This window comes from Jaculus jaculus, chromosome 20 (genome assembly GCF_020740685.1).
Source record: "Jaculus jaculus isolate mJacJac1 chromosome 20, mJacJac1.mat.Y.cur, whole genome shotgun sequence".
Lineage (NCBI taxonomy): Eukaryota > Metazoa > Chordata > Mammalia > Rodentia > Dipodidae > Jaculus > Jaculus jaculus.
This window is the reverse complement of record NC_059121.1, coordinates 10,992,187-11,014,031: the sequence shown is the minus strand read 5'-3', so window position 1 is coordinate 11,014,031 and position 21,845 is coordinate 10,992,187. Positions and strand designations below refer to the sequence as shown.

General features: G+C 38.3%; 2 protein-coding genes across 2 annotated transcripts in view; one reads left to right on the top strand and one right to left on the bottom strand.

Moving 5' to 3' along the window:
- The window catches only part of LOC123456275 (zinc finger protein 585A-like), a 649,667-nt gene that overhangs the window by 263,216 nt on the left and 364,606 nt on the right, over positions 1-21,845 (bottom strand).
- LOC101600515 (vomeronasal type-2 receptor 116-like) lies at positions 113-19,938 on the top strand. The gene is given in 6 exon segments (XM_045139090.1): positions 113-315; positions 15,014-15,302; positions 15,698-16,516; positions 17,561-17,770; positions 18,308-18,431; positions 19,025-19,938. Coding segments are annotated over 6 exon segments (2,559 nt in total).

Below are 21,845 nucleotides of genomic sequence, written 5' to 3'. Positions count from 1 at the left end.
CTCTAGTCAGCAGTAGTGTTGAGGATAGATACACACACAAGCATGCATATATGACTTGTGTATGTACTGGATGTTGAACATTGCATCTGAGCTCAGATGAGAGCTTTGAGACATGGGGAAGCTGCTTCCTTTTATGTTTGTCTTATTTCTTGTGATGCTTTCTATCCTCTTCTGCAGTTTGACAGAAACAAACTGCTTTTGGAGAATAAAGGAAAGCACAGAAAATGCAGGAGATATGTGGAAGGATTGTAGTTTTGAAATTGTGATATCACCAGAGCCTAGGAGAGAAAAACACTTAAAGAAAAAGCTTTCCCGGTAAGTGTCAACTTTCTTTCTTAATTTTCTCTTTCAAAGTCGTGAATAAAGAGTAAGGAGTATATATATTGGTAACACTATCACTTGGTGTATTCCTTGGTCTTTTCTTCCCAGACATACCACTTAATGAATAAGCCAAAATTTATTTACCTTTTACTGAGCAGTGTATTCCCACAGTCAAGTGTATCTAATTTTTTTATACTCCAATGTACAAATCTAGAATTTGGAAAACACAGTGATTTCTACCTTGCTTCATATTAGATCCTCCTTCTCCTGACAATAAACTTCACTGATGTATGTTCAATATGTTATTTAATTTATTTATTTGAGGGGAAAGATGGAGAGAGAGAAAGAGAGAGTGAGAGAGAGAATGGGCATGCTAAGGACTTCAGCTGCTGCAAAGAAACTCCAGATGTGTGTTCCCACTTGTACATCTGGCTTACTTGGGTGCTTTGGCTTTGTAGGCAAGCGCCTTAACTGCTAAGCCATTTCCCCAGCCTACGTTTTTCAATATTAAATTGGCTTAGACAAAGTGTCCCTTCCAGTGTCTCTCATCTTTCATCCATAAGCATGTAATTCCTAAAGTCTGCCAAAGGGACCAATTTTGGGGGGTCTGCCTAGCCAGGAGCAGTCTTTTCACTTACTCATCTCTAAAATTATGTATGTATGATATTACATAGTACTTACTAATTAAATGTTATAATTTCTGTGAGTAGAGAATTATTCTTTCACTCATTTTATGAGACAATACTTTAATGTCACCAGACTTAATGCCTCATGCATTAAGTCTGGTGACATTAAATCCTAGCATTTGGGAGATAGATAGATTTGGGAGATAGCATATCCTAGCATTTGGGAGATAGATGTCAGAAGATCAACTTGAGTTCAAACCCTGGTTGAGGTTTAGAGAGTTCCATGTTAGCCTGGTCTATTGTGAGACAATGCTTCAAGTAATGATCTAAATAAAAAATCCATAAATTCAAAATTTGTTTCAAGAAAAGGTGGATATGTCTGGAAATACAAAGTGGTTAAAGCTACTGGATTTCAAAGCCTTCTGGCACAGGTAAAAGTCCCCAGCATCCAGGTAAATCCAGTTGCAAGAGGAGACACAATTATCTTGATTTGGTTGTGATGACAGAGTACCTGTCATGCTATAAATGTGTTCAAAGAAATAAACAGATAAGAAAACACATAAATAGTTAAGTTAAAGGATTTTTTGAACACTTTAATGCAGGTACTGTTGATATATCCATTTACTCAGTCTTATAAGATGCATTTTAAGGCATGGTCTTGCTTTAGATCAGGCTGGCCTGAAGTTCATTATTGTCTCATTGTGGTCTTGAACTCATCGCAATCCTATTAGTTCTGCCCCCAGGAGCTGTGACTAAAACCATGTTCCACCATGCCCAGTTCATGAGTTGTTTTTTTTTTTTTTTTTTTTTTTAGTGCACCTTCATGTATGAAGTAAACCATGACTTCTACTTTAATTTAATTTTTTTTTGTTTTTTGTTTTTTCGAGTTAGGGTCTCACTCTAGCCCAGGCTGACCTGGAATTCTTTATGGAGTCCCAGGGTAGCCTCAAACTCATGGCAATCCTCCTACCTCTGCCTCCTGAGTGCTGGCATTAAAGACATGCACCACCACGCCCGTTTTATGCCTTGTAAAATTCTGTCTGGATCACTTATTTAGCACAGGAAGAACTATGGGTTTCTTTCAAATGATGAGATTTTATCCTTCTTAATGACTGAAGAATAGAGTTCGTGCATACAGCCAGGCATGTTGGTGCATGCCTTTAATCCCAGCACTCAGGAGGCAGAGGTAGGAGGATTGCCATGAGTTTGAGACCACCCTTTGACTCCATAGAGAATTCCGGGTCAGCCTGGGCTAGAATAAGGCTCTAACTCAAAAAACAAAACAAAGCAAAAAGGTGAATACAGTTCTTATTTTCTTTATCCATTCTTTAGTTAGATGTTAACGTATGTTTTATAACCTGACATTGTGACCAATAAATTGATGAAATTATAAAACAAGCATTTCTTATATCTCCTAACAATACTTCCTTTAATTTTATACCCATGATTGATAGAGCTGCATCTTGTGAGAGAAAAACAATGCAGTTAACAATAAGGATGGGGAATTCCATTCCCACCAAAGGTAATAGGGGTTCATTTTCTTACACACACCTATCAAATGCATTGAACAATACTTCTGCTAAGGTTTCTCATTAATTTTATACCTATTTCCTGGGTTATGGACTTGTTTCTTATATGATTATTATTGTTATTATTAACAAGATGTTTCATATGGATACATCATGTCTTGGTATCCTCTTTTCCCTTGTCCCAGACCGCATTACGTTGGGGGTGGTCCTCAGTGAGGTTGCAGGTAGTCCCTATGAGGTTGTGCATTATGCACTGTATGAGCAGCGGTCAGATATTTTGGGGTGTAGGGCATGCATCTGGGGATGATGTTTCAACCTGTGGCTATTACAATCTTTCCGCCCCTTCTTCCTCAAAATTCCCTGAGCCATTGAGGGTGAATTTTAAGTCTACTTCAGTGATGAGCTCTTAGGCATGCCTGGATCTCTGCTTTGGTAGGTATTGAGTATCCTCTGGGTCTGTCTCTTACACCCTGACAGTGATTATCAGGAACAGTATGGAAGCAGCACTCTTCCTCATCTTCCCAATTCCTCTTTATATTCAGTTGCAGCTTGGCTGAAGCACAAGGTGTGGTTTATATCCTTTGGTCTCACTGTCTTCTGAAAAATTAGAATGGATTCTCCAATGGAGAGTGAATAAACATAGATTAAATGGGATAAGCATTATTAATTTAGGGAGAATTTATGTAACCCTTATTTTAGTCAAAAATAGTGAGGGCTTAACAATGGAGAACATAATCTTTGTCTCCATAGGATTCTGATCTGGTTCCCAATTCAAGATATAGGTTCCTTTACCCTGATGGGATCTCTTAGCCAATCATAATGCTATTGCTTACCCTCCGAGGCTGTGTGCCACTATTGCACTAGTGTGTACTTCGTATCAGGCTCTTTGCTTCTGGGTAGCATAGACCTCTGCTTGCTCAGACTGTTGTTGACCATTTTCCCCCATAGCTCATGTAATGCTTTTCAGCACTAAACAGACTGTCTTGGAAGTGTCATTCTTTCTTTCTTTAAAAAAAATTAATTATGTATACAGACATTTTTGTACCAGCCTTAGCCTCCTCCCTGTCCTGTCCCCTTTGTAGGGACCCTCCTTGTTGGATAGTGGGGTCATGCATTGTGGGTTTTGCCATCAGTTATGGGTAAGAGGCAGTGTCTGTGTGTATAACATCACAACACGTGGCTGTAGCAATCTTTCCACCCCCTCTTCCACAAATATCCCTCAACCATGTTGGGTTCATTTTAGGTCTACTTCAGTGATGAGGTATTGGGAGCCTCTGTGTCTCTGAATATCTGGTTTGGTAGGAGTTCAGTGTTCTCTATGTCTATCTTCTTCCCCCTTGTGCTGGTACCAGGTTCACCAAGAAAACAACACTCTTGCTCATTCCCCCAAGTACTCTTGGTTTCAGCTGGATCCCTGCTGAAGTGCAAAGGGATGATTCTTTCCTCGGGATATGAGTCGATCTGAAAAAGAGAATTGAATTCTCCAATGGAGAGTGAATTGAGCACCAGATAAATGGGATAACCATTATTATTTTAGAGAGAACTTAATAGGTGTAGGCCTTCTTGGAGCCCATAATTGGTGGGAGCTAGATAGTGGAGAGTGGGCTCATTTTTTGGATATGGTTCTGACTTGTTTCCCATCTCCAGCTATGAGTTCCATTCCACATGGTGGATCTTTTAGCCAAATGAAGAGCAGTTGGTTTCCCACCATGGCTGTGTGCCACTATTACACTTGTGTGAGCATCACATCAGGTTGTTTGTTACGGGTAGCTTAGGCCATGAGTTGCTTGGGCAGATGTTGGTCAGTTTCCCTCAATCAATCATGTAACACCTTCTGGCACTACAGAAGGTAACTGTCTGGGGAGTGACTCTCTTCCAGATTCCAGATAGGTCACTCCATTTTCCATACCAAGAGCATATGGTGTCTTCATCAGTAGGGTCTTGCCACTAACCTTTAATGGGTCATCAAGTTCTCTGACAAAAATCTGCCTACTTTTGGGAAACCTTGTAGGTCTCTCTGACCACAGCTCATTGTGGATGTTAACCACATGCTGGTATTGGGAGTTGCTGGCCAGCACCAAGTAAAAGAAGGAAGAAAACGATAGGTAATAAAAAGGAGATAAATATCAGAGAGAGAGAGAGAGAAGCATAAGAAGTGTATGGTTAGTCTTCATCTTCCCATCTCCAGGGCCCTCTGATTCAGAGGTTCTCCCTAGGACCTGATTAAGGTTCACCCATTTTCTGCCTTTTAGGATGTAGAATTCGTGGTACCATTGCCATTTGGGACCAGTTTTATGTTACCCAGCCCACCCTTATCCTCCCCTTCCTCCCTACTCTCCCTATTGTCCGGTCCTCGAGATGCTGATTAGGTATGTCAGCATCTTGGGCTAATTCAGGTTAGGAGCCACAGATGAGTGAGATCATGCAACATTTATCTTTCTGTGATTATGTGAGTTCACTGAGAATGATCTGTTCCAGTCTCAACTATTTTTCTTCAAACCTCATGGGCCATTTTTACTTACTACTGTATAGAATTCCATCATGTAAATATACCACATATTCATTATCCATTCATGTAATTATGGACATCTGGGTTGATTCAAGCTCCTAGCTATTATGAATTAGGATCTACAGACATGGTTGACCAAATCTGTCTGAGCTGAGGCATGGAGCTTTTAGGGTAAATGCCCAGTAAGGGAATAACTATAACAGGTAACTCTATAGTCAACCTTTTTAGGAGTCTCAATATTGTTTCCCATAGAGGCTGTACCATCTTACATTCCCAGCAACAGTGGGTGAGGGTTCCTATTTCTCCACTACTTTGCTGGCATTTAGTTTCATTTGATTTTTCAATATATTTTATTTATTTATTTATTAGAGGGAGAGAGAGAGAATGGGCCCACCAGGGCCTCCAGCCACTGAAAAGGAACTCCAGATGTGCATGTGCCTTCTTGTGCATCTGGCTTACGTGGGTCCTGGAGAATTGAACTGGGATCCTTTGGCTTTGCAGGCAAATGCCTTAACCACTAAGCCATCTCTCCAGCCCTCATTTGATTTTGTAATGTTTGCTATCCTTACTGGGGTACGATTTCCACCTCATAGTGGCTTTAATTTGCATTTCTCTAATGGTTAGAGAAGAGGGACATTTTCTTAAGTGTGTGTTTGCCATTTGTATTTATTCCTCTGAGAACTTCTGTCCAATTCATTGCCCCATTTTGTGAGTGGGTTGTTTGACCTTTTACTGTTTAGGTTTTTGAGTTCTTTGTAGATTCTAGAAATTAGGCTTCTGTCGGTTGTAGAACCAGCAAAATTTTCTCCCATTCTGGGGGTAATCTATTGACTCTGTTTATATAATGTTTGTCTGTGAAGAAATTTTTCAGCTTCATGACAGCCCAATGTTTGAGTGGTTGTTTAAGTTCCGAAGCTACTGGGGCTTTATTCAAGAAGTCTTTTCCCATTCCTATGTCATAGAAAGTTCCTCATATTTTTTATCCAGTAATATACAAGTTTCTTGTCTTAAGATGAGGTCTTTGATCCACTCAGACTTGACTTCGGTGCATGGAAAGATGTGTGGAATGAGTTTCCTTTTCCAGTTTTCCAGCATCATTGGTTGAAGATGCTATCTTTTTTCCAGCCTACATTGTTAGGGCCTTTGTCAAATATCAAGTATCTGTAGTTGCTTGACCCAAAAGTCCAGGTTCTTGAATCTCTTCCATTGGTCTATAATCCTGTTTCTATGCCAGCACCATGCTATGTTTATTGCCATGGCTTTGTAATATAAGGATTAGATCACGTAAGTGATGCCTCCACAGGTGTTTCTTTTGCTGAGGATATGCTTAGATATTCTAGGCCTTCTGCCATTCCATATGAATTTTGAGATCTTTTTTTCTATCTCTGTGAAGAACAGTGTTGGGGATTTATTGTTATTGCATTAAATTTGTATGTTGCATTTGGTAAGATTGCCATTGACACAATGTTAATTCTGCTTATCCAGGATCATAGGGTGTCTTTCCATTTTCTCAAGTCCTTCTCAATTTCTTTTTTTGATTTTTTTTCCCATTGTATTCGTTTTTCTCATCCTTGGTTAATGTTATGCCGAGTTTTTATTTATTCATTTATTCTTTTGCTGCTATTGAAAATGGGACAATGTAGTTTATATCTTTCTCTGTATCTTTGTCTTTTGCATATAGAAATGCTACTGATTTTTGTGCATTGATTTTGTATCCTGTTACTTTGCTGAAGGTGTTAATCACCTTTAAGAGTTTTTTGTTTGTTTGTTTGAGGTAGGGTCTCACTCTAGCCCAGGTTGACCTGGAATTAATTATGTAGTGTCAGAGCGGCCTTGAACTCATGGTGATCCTCCTACCTCTGCCTCCTGAGTGCTGGGATTAAAGGCATGTGCCACCATGCCCAGCTACCTTTAAGAGTTTTGAGATGGAGGTTCTCAGGTCTCTTATGCATACAATCATGTCATCTGTAAATAGGGCTAATTTAATTTCTTCCCTTCTGATTTGTATCCCTTTTATTTCTTTCTCCTGTCTTATGTCTTGAGCCTGGACTTCCAGTGCTATGTTGAAGAGCAGAGGTGAGACTTGAAACCCCTGTCTTGCTGTCTTGTTCCTGATTTCAATGGGAATTTTTTTCAGTTTCCCTCCATTAAGTATTATTTGGGATTTAGGGGCTTTATATATAGCCTTTATTGTGTTATCATGGGTTTGCACATGGGGGTGGGGGCAGAGCAAGTTGGAAGGCGTTGGCGAGGTGTGGGGCATTGTTCACCTGGCCTTCAGTTAGTGCAGAGGGAACCTGCAGCTGGGACTGTTGTTAGGGCAGCTGCTTGAGGGGTCAGGAGACTGGTGGGCTATCCAGGAGCATGGGAATCAGTGATTCCATTTTTTTTCTTTTTGGCTCCTCCGCACCCTCTCACTGGAGGTCTGTTAATGACTTCTCATCCCTAGAAGACCTGTGGAACCCCCAACGTCATGTCTTTCCTCCAGGAAACATGGTGTGGTTAGGTGGATGACATCTTGATCAGAAGCCCTGGCTTTCTTGTGAGTTCCAGTCAGATCTCTCCATGCCCTGTGTGAGCATCATATAGTGTCTTCAGCAACAGGGTCTTAGCTGTTGCCTAAGACAGGTAATCAAGTTCTTTGCCAGAAAGCTGTCTTTATTTTGGGACTTCGTAAGCCTCTCTGATCAACAATTCAGTGTGAACAGCAGCCAATCTATGGTACTGGGAGCTACAGGTCAGACAGAAAAAAAAACAATTTTTCTTTTGAGCTTAGGCTTCATCCTCCCTCACCAGAGGGCTGACTTTCAGGTTCTTCCCCCTTACTCTATTGAGGATTATATCTTTTAGGCTATCACCAAGGATAAAGGATTATATGACATCAACTCATTTTAGGTTTAATTTTGTGCTTGTTTTCCCCACTTATTTTCCTGTCTCCCAATCCCTTCCATCCATGTTGTCTGGGTCTTGAGTTGCCTATCAGGTATGAAAGCAACTTGAGCAGGTCCAGGTTAGGAAACACAGATAAGTGACACCATGCGATATTTGTCTTTCAGTAATTGTGTGAGTTTGCTGAATGTGATCTGTTCCAAGTCTGACCATATTTCTACAAGTTTCATTGTATCATTTTTTCTTACTGCTAAACAGAATTCAGTTGTGCAAATGTACCGCAACTTCATTATCCATTCATACAGTAATGGGTATTGAGGTTGATGCCAGTTCTTATCTATAATGAATTGAGCAGCTATAAGCATGTTTGAGCAAATGTCTCTGTATTGATTCATGGAGCATTTAGGATAAATTCCCAGTATGGGAATAACTGGGTCTATTGGTAGCTCTTTGTTTGTTCTTTTCAGGAATCTCCAAAATGATTTCTATCATAGTTGTACAAGTTTACATTCCCACCAACAGTGGATGAGGATTCTTCTTGGCCCACATCCTAGCCAACATTTGTCATTTTTAGATTTCTTTTATTGGTTATCTATTTTCTGAGCCATTATCATCCACATCAATGATACCGCAAAAGATTTTTCATTTTATGATCTGTATATTGTTCAAAGTTCTTGTGTGTACAACAATTTACTAAAGTAATCTGAGAATACAGAGTGAATACCAGGCCAGCTTGGGCTAAAGGAAGACCCTACCTCAAAAAACCAATGTATGTATGTATGTATGTATGTATGTATGTATGTATGTATGTATGTATCTATCTATCTATCTATCTATCTATCTATCTATCTATCTATCTATCTATCTATTTATCTATTTATCTATTTATCTACCTATATATCTCTATCTATGTTCATATATATATCCATCTTTCTCTGATAATCCAAAGCTCTTTTAAGTATATGTTAAGTATATATTTAAGTATATATTTTAAGTATATATATGTTTTTTAAGTATATGTTAAGTATATGCTCTTTTAAGTATATGTTCTACCTTGGCATAATTTGAATGTTTTGATCCTGATATATTTCATATTTTACCTTTTTCAAATACTATAATGTAGCCATATATTTTTTCATGTATGTTAAATTTATTTTGGATTTTATCTTTGTGATGTCATGGCTTTTTCTTCATTCAGTAATTACAACATCTAAATTGCATAAACAATATCCACAGGCACTGCTGTAAACCAGACCTGTGGGATTCCACTTCCAGTCATTCTAACTCATAAGGGACAAGGAAGAGCCAGCAGATTCACAATCTACCTGGTGGTATCAATGGTGTTGTGATTCTTCCTGCCTCAAGTTCATCACTGTTTTCCAAAATCACTCCTTTCTTCTCCGTAGTTAAGTTAGAATCTGCATTCCAGATTATACTTTATTGTGCTAGGTGACTTTCCATATCAGCTATTTGCCACTGCCCATGAAATGAACATGAAAAAAAAGAAAGCATTTCTCCCTTATTTAAGGATATTTAACATCAGTACAGAAAAGAGTGATGCTCTGAGAAATGAATAAAAATCACATGATTGAGGTAATAGAATTTAAATGACAATTCTTTGATTTCCTAAAGATGAAAACCAATATGGACACAGTGATTGTGCACAAGTTGACAGAACACCACCAGGAAAGATGCTGAAAACTTCTCAGCTTAATATCTCTGTGCATATATATTTATTCTCTTATTGTGTAGGCATAAGAGCGCAACATTTATTTTGATAAATAGAAACAAAAGCAATCTTAATATCAAAACATTTGCTCTGTAGCCAGAAGCAAATTGCAACAAACAGATATTGGATGGGCCTTATGAAAAAGATTCTCAATTTTGGGAAAATATTATTGGATATATGCAAGAAACTCTTTAATATTTGTCTTTCCGGGCTGGAGAGATGGCTTAGCGGTTAAGTGCTTGCCTGTGATGCCTAAGGACCCCGGTTCGAGGCTCAGTTCCCCAGGTCCCACGTTACCCAGATGCATAAGGGGGTCCATGCGTCTGGAGTTCTTTTGCAGTGGCTGGAAGCCCTGGCGCGCCCATTCTCTCTCTCTCCCTCTATCTGTCTTTCTCTCTGTGTCTGTCGCTCTCAAATAAATAAATAAATAATGAACAAAAAATGCTTGTCTTTCCATTTTCTCTAGCTTCTGCAAATTTTAGCATCTTAGTTTATGTGGGTATTGGGGAATCAAACCTGGATCCTTTGGCTTTGCAGACAAACACTTTAACTGCTAAGTCATCTCTCCAGCCCAAAGACACATTTTTTTGTTTGTTTTTCTTTTTGTTTTTCGAGGTAGGGTCTCACTCTAGCTCTGGCTGACCTGGAATTCACTATGTAGTCTCAGGGTGGCCTTGAACTCATGGTGATCCTCCTACCACTGCCTCCTGAGTGCTGGGATGAAAGGCATGCCCCACCATACCTGGCTACCTTTAAGAGTTTTGAGATGGAGGTTCTCAGGTCTCTTATGTACAGAATCATGTCATCTGTGAATAGGGTTAACTTAATTTCTTCCTTTCCAGTTTGTATCCCTTTTATTTCTTTCTCCTGTCTTATTTCGTAACCTAGGACTTCCAGTACTATGTTGAAAAGCAGAGGTGAGCCTGGACACCCCCATCTTGTTCCTGATTTATTTACTAACTTCTATATTTGACATTTTGATGCATATATAAAAAGTACCTTGATATTATTCTCACCAATTACACAGTAACACACTTCTTCTTGCCCATTCATTTACACCTTATTCTCGTGGCTTTTAAAATTTTTTGCAAATTTAGGTAAATTAGGGTCACTTGCATGATTGTGAATTAGGTCTATTTACCCTAAAAATCCTTAAGTTGTTGAAGTGCTGATTGAAAATACAAAATTAGTGAGTAATTTCTTTATAGGCATTATGCTAATCTCCCAATTAAATGTTGAATTGGGCACTTCAAAATTATTTGTTTTGAACATAATCTGTTATAATTTTAGATATTAACTGTTCATAAAAGGACAACATAAAATAAGTGATTATGAAGAAATATTTTATTCATAAAGTCAAAATACATCTACAGAAAAATTTGAATGGGTTAGAAAACATTTGTATATCTATCTATGCCTGTATGTATGTATGTATGTATCTATGTATGTATCTATCTATATATCTATTTACCTACCTACCTATCTGTCTATCTATCTATGAATAAGGAAGACTTAAAATGAGATAATTGTATAAAAATTTAAAATCTTACTTTTGCAGAGACAGCCAAAAGTTTAAGGGACCATGAAAATTTCACATCTGAAATACGATCAAGTCCCAAGTTTCCTTTGCTTACTTGGTAAACTAGCAGTCCAGTAGTGATACAAATATAAGGAAAAATACAAAGAAAATGAAGAGAACAATGTCAGAAGAATTACATTCATATTCACCACCAACACAACAGATTTGCATTGCTAAATAACGTTTGGGGGCTGCATAAATCACCCATCTTCCAGTGTAACCCACCCTCAAATCCCAAGTGTTATGCCCCTGCCCCTGCTACATGTACTTGGAACCCCCACATGGCCCTAACCGCAGCCTTACAGTCATGACACCACTCTCTCCTGCCTATGCCACTTGTTGCCAGGATCTTACATGAGGGTCCTGAAGAATCACAAATGCTAGTTGGGCTCAGTTATCCAGTCTCCATTTCTCACCCCCACCCACACTACCCATTCACATATTCCAATGGCAGCGATTTTCCCATCTCTATGTCCTTCATTCTCCCTGTATCATCGCCTTTAGGATGCCAAGTATGAGTACAGGTACCGAGAAAGTCTGTGTCCTTTCTAATGCCACTGCCACATGCTTCTGGGAGGCTACACTTTAAAGAATGCTCTGCCATTTGCCTCATAAAAACATTGCTAAAGATGGTTTGTGGCACTAGATGAGAAATTCGTAGTGGCATTTCAGACAATGAATTCATCTTCATAAATACATACAATGAATAAAAAGAGGACATGAATAAATGGCAAAATGAAATCAAAGAGAACAAAAACTAACAGTACAAGGGTATAAATTCTGAGAAGACATGAATACGTGCTCAGTAAATTCCAAGACAAAGGAACAAACAAGAATTAAATAGAAATTTAAAACCAGGGTATCATAATGGAATTCCATAAATGGATAACATTCTTATGAAAAACCAAACTGAAACAATTCTGGAAATGAAAAACCTAATAAGTCATATATAAAGCTCTGTGGAAATCCTCTCCAATAGACTGCATTCTATGAAGGACAGAATATCATGACTTAAAGACAAGGTAAAATGATGAATACTCCATTCAAAATTAGTAAGGTCAAAATGTATGAAGGAAAAAGTGATATTTTCAGGACTACAGAAGGAAAAATTTGCACATTATGGTTATAGAAAAAATAAACACTTGATTAAAGGTATCAGGTTTATTAAAATAAACTGTAGAAGAAAATTTCCCATATCTAGGATAAACTATGCTATCCATAGAAAACAACAAACAGATAGGACCCAAAAAGATACTACCCAGGTTATATTTGTTAAAACTAAATATAGGGCTGGAGGGATTGCTTAGTGGTTAAGGCATTTGCCTGAAAAGCCAAAGGACTCAGGTTTGATTCCCCAGGGCTCATGTTAGCCAGATGCACAAGGGGGTGCATGCATCTGGAGTTCCTTTGCCATGGCTGGAGATCCTGATGCACCTATTCTTTCTTTCTCGCTCTCTCCCTCTTTCTCTGTCAAATAAGTAAATATCAAATATTTTTTAAAAAACTAAATATACAGAACAAAGAAAAGATGCTGAGAGACCATGACAGAAACATTCAGTAACATATCAAAGCAAGCCCATCAAAATAGATGGTTTTTCAACAGACCCTAAAATCAAGAAGGTCTTGGCAAGATGAGCATCAACTACAGAAGCTGCACAACCAAAGTGTTACAGACCCAAACTATCTCCCATAATAGGGAAAGAAAAAATTTCATGATTAAAAAAAAGGCTATAGGAAATTTGGACAGTACAACAGCCCTGCAGAGCATACAAGGAATTCTTCAAGTTGATCAGAGTAGGAAACATATTCTAAAAGCTACAAGCAAACAACCAATAGTAATACAACAATTAAGCAAGTTTGGCTTAGTAAACATCACTTCAGCCATCAGAAGTGAATATAAGGGGATGAGAACAAGGGAGAAAACCAAGGAAAGCATATAGTATGAAGGCAGAAAAGCTAAGTTTTGGCAAGATAGGTTTGGGCACAGTTATCCTGTCTCCAGGTAGATTTAAAGGGTGGTGGTGGTGGGGACTAGAAAAGAAGGGAAGAAAGGCAAATAAAGTGTATTTTAAAACACCATTATGAAACAAATCCTTGAAACTCAATAAAAATAATTTTTTTGTCAACAATAACTCTGAATATTTAAGGTATATTCTCCAAACAAAGAGAACTCCAAGTAGAAGATTGGACCAGAAAATAGGAATGTTTCTCCATCTCAACAAAACTAGACCTTTCCACTAAAGAGATGCTATTTTTGAGACAAGAAGTGGGATATATTTTCTAACTACAACATTTTATTATTATCAACTCTACAAGAGGTATATTCTGGATTAGGTTAACCCTGAGCAGCATTCCTGTGAGATTATGTTGATTGCATAATTTGAGGTGGAATGTCCAATGTAAGTGTGGCCAGCACCATTGCAGGGTGGAGATTCTGCACTGTATAAAGGTGAGAGAGCTGGAGCACATGAGAAGTCTTCAGCAGGCTCTGTCGCCTCCTTTTCAACCCCACAGAGAGAAGTCCCACTTGTCATACCTTCCCTGTCAATATTCCTTTTCAATTTTAGGAAGGATAATCTGAAATGAATACTTTCTTCCTTATCCTGATTTTATTTTTTAAATTCATTATTTATTTTAGAAGAACAGATAGCGAGCAACAGAAGCAATGAATTGCCTGCCAGGTCCTGAACCACTGTAATTGAATTCCAGATGCTTGTGCCACCTAGTGAGCATGTGCGACCTTGTACTTGCCTCACCTTTGTGAGTCTGCCTTATGTAGGATCTGAAGAGTCCAACCTGGGTCCTCAGGCTTCACAGGCAAGAGCCTTAACCACTAAGAAATATCTCCATGATTTTTTCAGCTATTTTGCCACAATAAAGACAAGTTACCTAATATAAGAAGCAAATGGAATTGCCTAAAAAGCTCTTTTAACTCCTGATCAAATAGAGTTCACACCAAAACTAGAAGAGCTACCCATGACTTCGAAGGCAATATAAGGCCAAATTTACATACACAGGACTGACTGCATGTTCAGCAATAATCAATGCATAGCATTAGTCAGTGCAGTATGGTATGTAAGAATTTTCCATAGGATAGGAATTTGTAATGGGATTTCTGCATAAATATTGGGTACTGTGTTCAAATCCATAGTCCTCAGATAAAATTTCAGCATAGTGATGTTCATATAGAATCCCAAGACTGGATGAGTTTGAAATAGTCTTACTGGAGATTGCTTGCTTGCTAGTTTCACTAAGTTGGTGAGTTTCAAGACATCAAAATAATCACATTTAACATAATTGAGAAAAACAACTGACATTGATTTATGGGGTACACACTCAAACAAGCATGTGCCCTCTTCCACAAATTCATACATATAATGTAGTCTCTCCCAAACATAAAGATGCATATTACCCACATATACACACCAAACCACCACAAATTATATTACTGCTTCTTTTGTTGTTCTTTTCTTACAATGAGAAATTTCAGGATCAAGATAGGAGCAGATTTATTGTGTGCTACAGGTCTATTTACAAGTTCATGGATGACCTACAGTCTTTTGACAAGATCCTCAGTTGGAAATATGAAAGAAGCTCTTTAGGTATTTTGACAACATAAATACATTTACAAATGGACTCCATTATAAAATTTAAAAATACCTAGTTGATCATTATGTCAGTCGGTTTCAAATCTTCACATCAAGGTGAACGGTTACATGAGAATTTCTGCAGAGAGCATCATTTATCACATGTATTGCATGTCCACTCTGTTGTTTTAAAGGTTATTCTGTTTGAAGCCTTGTCCATAATGCTCACTGTGTTTCTTTTCAGTTTGCCAGTCAAAAAATATCAATATATTCTGACACTGATTTTTGCCACTGAGGAGATCAACAGGAATCCCAATCTTTTACCCAACATGTCCATGGGATTTGAGTTGTTTCATTCCAAGTGTGATGATTCATTGAAAATTATCCCTTATCTAAGATGGATAGCAAAAAAACACTACTGGGTTCCTAATTATAGGTGTAGACAACATTCATGTTATATACTACTTACAGGACCCACGTGAGCAGCAAGTAGCAAAATTGGGACATTTCTGAAGCTCTTTGAATTTGCACAGGTGAGATTTTGGAATATACAGAATATAAACTCTGTCCCCCTCCTTACCATCCTCATGTGCTTGGGGGTATTTCAAGTAGGGAGCTTAGGTTTATGCATGTATTCTCAAGCGCATTTCAAAGAGATAATGATCAGTGATTTGGTGGGGAATCAATATTTTGTTTTTAAGAAATGAGAGGAGGAAGTGGGGAAACATACAAACAGATTACTACAACACTTACTTACACTGGTAAGTACTTTTCCAGAAGCCTGTGGATACTGAAATGTGACTGATAATGGGGTGACAATCATGTTTCCAACCATTCTTTGCAAGTGGTGATTAACAATTCAGATTTTATGTTGAATTTTCTTCTAATTCCCCTCCTCATGTTGATTTCTCTGTTCTTTTTCCTTTAGATTCATTATGGTCTGTTTCATCCTATTCTGAGTGACCCTTATCAGTATCCTCATCTGTATCAGATTGCCCCCAAGGACACAAGACTGACTTTTGCCATAGTCTCCTTAATGCTTCATTTCAACTGGACCTGGGTGGGTTTGGTCATCTCTGATGATGACCAAGGTATTCAATTTCTCTCAGACTTGAGAGAAAAGATGCAAGGAAATCAAATCTGTTTAGCCTTTGTGAATGTGATCCCATTAAACATGGAGTTATACAATTCAAGGGCTGAGACATATTACAAACAAATTGTGACACATTTGACAAATGTTGTGATCATTTATGGTGAAGGTAATTCCACACTAGAGGTGAGCTTCAGGAGATGGGCACATTTAGGCATCCAGAGGATCTGGGTCACTACTTCACAGTGGGATGTCATTGCCAATATGAGAAGAGACATCATTCTTGACTCATTCCATGGGGGTTTCACTTTTTCTAACCACCATCATGAGATTCCCAGTTTAAAAAAATTTATCCAGACACTGAACACTACCACCTATCCAATAGACATTTCTTTGATGAGGTCAGAATGGATGTACTTTAATTGTTCAGACTTTGGATCAAAGTGTGGAATACACAGTAAGTGTTCACCCACCTCATTAGAATGGTATGCAGATCCAGGATTTGACATGGCCATGAATGATGACAATTACAATCTATACAATGCTGTGTACGCTTTGGCATATGCCCGCCATCAAATTTTTTTTCAACAGGTAGATTTTCAGTCAATGACACACCAACACCTAGCTGAATGCCCAAAGGTATGTAGTGTCATCAATGTTGCCTTTTAAGTGGTTCTACACATTTTTTAACTATGGCACTGAGAAGCATTTTTCTCAATTATGATATTTCTGTGTTGTTTCATTGCCCAGGGAGTAAATCTAGATGTGAGATTATTCGTTATTAATTGTAGGGAAATACCTGACCAAAAAAACTGAGTGGAGAATAGTTTCATTCTAGGTCACAGTTCAAGTATAGTGACCATCATGATGGTGATAAAATATAGAATCAGGTGTATGAAAAAAAAAAACTGTGTCCATGACATACCCAGCTTGTTATAAATAGTGATGAATATATGTGGTCAGGCAGCTTTCCCTGATTATAAACCTTTAGCCCATAGAACAGTGCCACATGCATTCATTGTGAGTTGTCCCAGTTAAATTACCTAACCTAGAAATTCTTTAGAGACGTGTCCATAGATTTGTCTTCATGGTAATTCTAACACGAGTCAAGTAGACAACCATGACAACAACCACTCTGCGTACACATGAAGAAGAGGACAGTGAAATTAATGACATCGGCTTTGAGTGAGCTATGTTTGATGTGAGAGATGATCCTGATATCTTCCCAACTGTTTTAAGTATTATATATGTAATCCCAGATATTTCATCATAAAGTGCTTGAATATATAGATATGATCTTGCTTTTCCCATACCAAAACAACCTCATCAGTTTGATTGACAGATCATATAAGTTGTTAAAGTAATTCTGCATCACTGTAGGTACTGAAGACCTTAATATTTTAAGGTTCTCTTAATTTTCATAAATATAATGGATTTAAAGGTTTATCTCACTAGCCTTACATTATATTTAATGATCATTTTAGCAGGTTCTCCAAGAAGAAACTAAAAAATATAGTAATATTTAATTGATCTGTAGAATTTCATTGATTTCACACTATTGGGTTCATTTAATAACGTTTCCTGTTTTGGGATGAGTTGTAAGACACAAGGCTATAACCCACAACGCATATTATGTCTACATGTGTGTCCATACTTAATTGCAATATGATATATCTCTTCTAGTTTTACTGGGTTTTGAAGAACATGCAATTTATTAACCCTGTTGGAGACCTAGTGACTATTAATGAGAAAACAAAAATTGATGCAGACTATGATGTTCTCCAGATTTGGAATTTTCCACAAGGTCTTGGAATAAGGGTGAAAATAGGACAGTTTTCTTCACATCTTCCTCATGGTCAGCAATTGTATTTGTCTGATGAGACAATAGATTGGGCCTCTGGGAGTAGGCAGGTATGCTGCAACTAAGTGTAATGCTTTACTCTAGTCATAAAATGCAAAAATCATGTGGGGTCATGTGTGCCCCATGTCACTTGGTGAAGTGCAACATATTGTATAGGATTCTTTTTCACAGTGTCCTAGATTTTCTTTCTGTATTTTGAAAAATATTTGTAAACACAAAAGGTTTTATCACAATTTCCATATGTGCAGGGCATAGTGGCTTACACCTATTACTCCCCGCACTCAGGAGGCAGAGGTAGGAGGATCGCAGTGAGTTTGAGACCACCCTGAGGCTACATAGTGAATTCCAGGTCAGCCTGAGCTAGAGTGAGACCTTACCTTGAAAATAAATAAATAAGATATATATATAAGTAAAAAAAATTTTCCATATGTATGACAACATACAATGTACTACATGGAGTGTGATCCTTCAGTTAGATTGAGGATGTTGAAAATAAGTTTGTTAATGATGCATTGTGTTAACATAAACTTATGAATGGAGTAAATAAAATTCCTATCTGTTACCAGCACATTTCTGGTTTTCCTCAGATTCCCTCCTCTGTGTGCAATGAGCCTTGCAGGCCTGGTTTTAGGAAGTTTCGACAGGAGGGAAAGGCAGCCTGCTGCTTTGATTGTTCCCCCTGCCCAGAAAATGAGGTTTCTAACAAAACGGGTAAGTTGATGGCTTAGGTAGAAATTCTCCAGTTTAATTTTTTTTTCTACACCCATACTGGGAACTGGTATGGGTATGGAAGAGACAGGTAATATCTCTTTCTTGCTTAATGTAATTACTTGGTTGAAAGGATACATACTCCTGACCAGGAAAATAACACTCACTTTCCTCCATAAACCTCATCTTTATTACCTAGATTGATTGCAGATACTAATCCCCCCACAATTTAAAAAAAAAAAAAAACTTTTTGAACTCCAATATTCAGTGAATATATTATCCTTCTCAGGGAATATCACACCTGATATTTTCATCAAGTACATGCAATCTTCTCAAATCTACATTTAAAGTTTAAAAGGAGGAATTGTCCATAAAAAAATGATTAAAATAATTTTTAAAACACCTTTGTTTATCTAACCATAATATGATGGTCTTCATTAATTGGGAATGATGGCTCTTGAGCAATCTACCTTAGTTGTTGCCAATTGGAACAATGAATACAAACATGGCTAACTATAAAACACTTGTTTGTAGCATGCTGTGACTAAGAAGGAAATACTGCCACTTTCCTGATGATACTGTGCTTTGTCTGCCAGATATGGATCAATGTGTGAAATGCTCACTTGATCAGTATGCCAACAAAGAGCAAACTCACTGCCTCCAAAAAACTGTGACGTTTCTGGCTTATGAAGACCCCGTGGGGATGGCTCTGGCTTGCTTGGCTCTGTCCTTCTCTGCACTCACTGCTCTTGTTCTTGGGGTTTTTGTGAAGCACCAAGACACACCAATTGTGAAGGCCAATAATCGAGCAAACAGCTACATCCTGCTCATCTTCCTCAAGTTTTGTTTCCTCTGTTCATTACTCTTCATTGGACATCCCAACACAGCCAAGTGCATCCTGCAGCAGATCACATTTGCAGTCCTGTTCACTGTGGCTGTGTCCACCGTCTTGGCCAAAACAATTACTGTGGTTCTGGCCTTCAAGGTCACTGATCCAGGAAGAAAGATGAGGAGGCTGCTGGTATCTGGAGCACCTAACTTCATCATTCCCATCTGTACCTTCATCCAACTTGTTCTCTGTGGACTCTGGCTGGGAACATCCCCTCCCTTTGTGGACACTGATGCACACTCGGAACTCGGCCACATCATCATTGTGTGCAACAAAGGCTCAGTCACTGCCTTCTACTGTGTCCTGGGATACCTGGGATCTCTGGCTGCAGGGAGCTTCAGTGTGGCTTTCCTGGCCAGAAACCTGCCTGACACGTTCAATGAAGCCAAGTTCCTGACCTTCAGCATGCTGGTGTTCTGCAGTGTGTGGGTCACCTTCCTCCCTGTCTACCACAGCACCAAGGGGAAGGCCATGGTGACAGTGGAGGTCTTTTCTATCTTGGCCTCCAGTGCAGGCTTGCTAGGTTGCATCTTTTTCCCCAAGTGCTACATCATTTTATTAAGACCCAGTAGAAATTCCCTTCAGAGGATTAAAAAGAAAACATACTGTTCAACTAATTGATTTGTAAATTTTATCTCATATGTATTGATTTAATGTATATCCTGTAGAAACCCTTATGTTATTGTAACCAATATGTACTAAAAATGGTAAGATATTTATGTGTACAAGTTTAATTTGTTCTTTAACAATGTTTGTGAGCTTTCTTACACAGCCAACAGGCCAGGTTCTATTACCAAACAACTAGAGAAAGCTAGTTTTACAAAGTGGCATACACTGCTGGAGTCTGCTAGCAATAGCAAGAATAATCATTTCCTCATATCTCTCTCAAATTAGTAAATAAACTCATCTAGAAAAAAACTCCACTGCTAATGTACTGTGTATTATGCTCCTATCAGTGTTCAACACATGAAATGTGCCTCATCCATTTTTCACATTGTTCAATGGAAACCTGCTATAAAATATTGCTGACCAGAGCAGATGTCTTTGGGCCTGACTAATACCTTTGCAGTTGAGTTCTCAAAGACTATTCAGAGATACAGTGAGGGGATGATTAAGAGATCAAAGAATGTTATCCTTTGGAAGAAGCAAAGTCCATATATTAACCTGTTTTCAATACACATTGAGGTTATCAAAGTGTCTGGAATCCCCTGGAGAATTTGAGTAATTATAACTGAAACTAAGATTGTGAAGACAATGGAAGGTCATTTTCAATTATGTGAAGGATGCCATTGAGATGCCAATGAGAAACTGACACATTTGAAATTGAATTTGTTTTTGCAATGATACCATTCAACACATCTGTGTTTTAGTGGACTACAGATTAAGAAAACTATGGTTTTTATAAAACTCATGCAATATCTCTTGGTGCTTCTTATTTAAAAGTTTATAAACATAGGAATCAATTATTTGTGTATCATTTTAAGTAGTGTAATTTTTGCTATCAATTCCTAGAGATGTGTCTTGTCTCTCAAGGACTCGACTCTCTAAGATTGGCTTCTCAATGTTGTAGTTTGAAGAAGTGTGATGAAGAACAGGTCCTTAGTACATCTTCATTGCTTGCCTCTTTCTTTTTTTAAAAACTTTGTTTTAGGGCTGGAGAGATGGCATAACAGTTAAGCGCTTGCCTGTGAAGCCTAAGGACCCTGGTTCAAAGCTCGATTCCTCAGGACCCCTGTTTGCCAGATCCAAAAGGGGGTGCACACATCTGGAGTTCATCTGCAGTGGCTGGAAGCCCTGGCGAGCCCCCCCCCCCTCTTTCTCTCTCTGTCGCTCTCAAATAAATAAATAAAAATAAACAAAAATATTTTTTAAAACCTTTGTTTTATTTTATTTTATTTGTGTGTTTGTGTGTGTGAAAGAGAGAGAGAATGGGAATGCCAGGCCCTTCAGCCACTGCAAGCAAACTTGATATGAATGCACCTATATCATGTACATTTTGGTTATGTGGGTCCTGGGGATCAAACCTTTGTGCTTTTTTTTTGTTTGTTTGTTTGTTTTTTTAATTTAATTTATTAGTTTTCTTTTCAGTAAATACAGGCAGTTTGGTACCATTGTTTAGGCTCATCTGTGATTTACCCCCTCCCATTGGATCCTCCTTGTTGATGAAAATGGGTCTTGCATTGTGGAGTTAGCCCCCAGTTATTGGAATGATAAATGTCTCTGCAAATCATGACCCAACATGTGACTCTGACTGCTGAACCATATCTCCACCCCCTGTTGTCCCTTTTTTTTGTTTGTTTTTCTGAAGTAGGGTCTCACTCTGGCCCAGAGTGACCTGAAATTCACTATGGAGTCTCAGAGTGGCCTTGAACTTATGGAAATCCTTCTACCTCTGCCTCCTGGGTACTGGGATTAAAGGCATCTGTCACCATGCCCGGCTTCTGACTGTCCCTTTCTTGATGCTAGGCCTCTTTTATCCATTTTTCTGTCCTTAAGCATGCCACTCCCCATTGTGATGACATTCACGG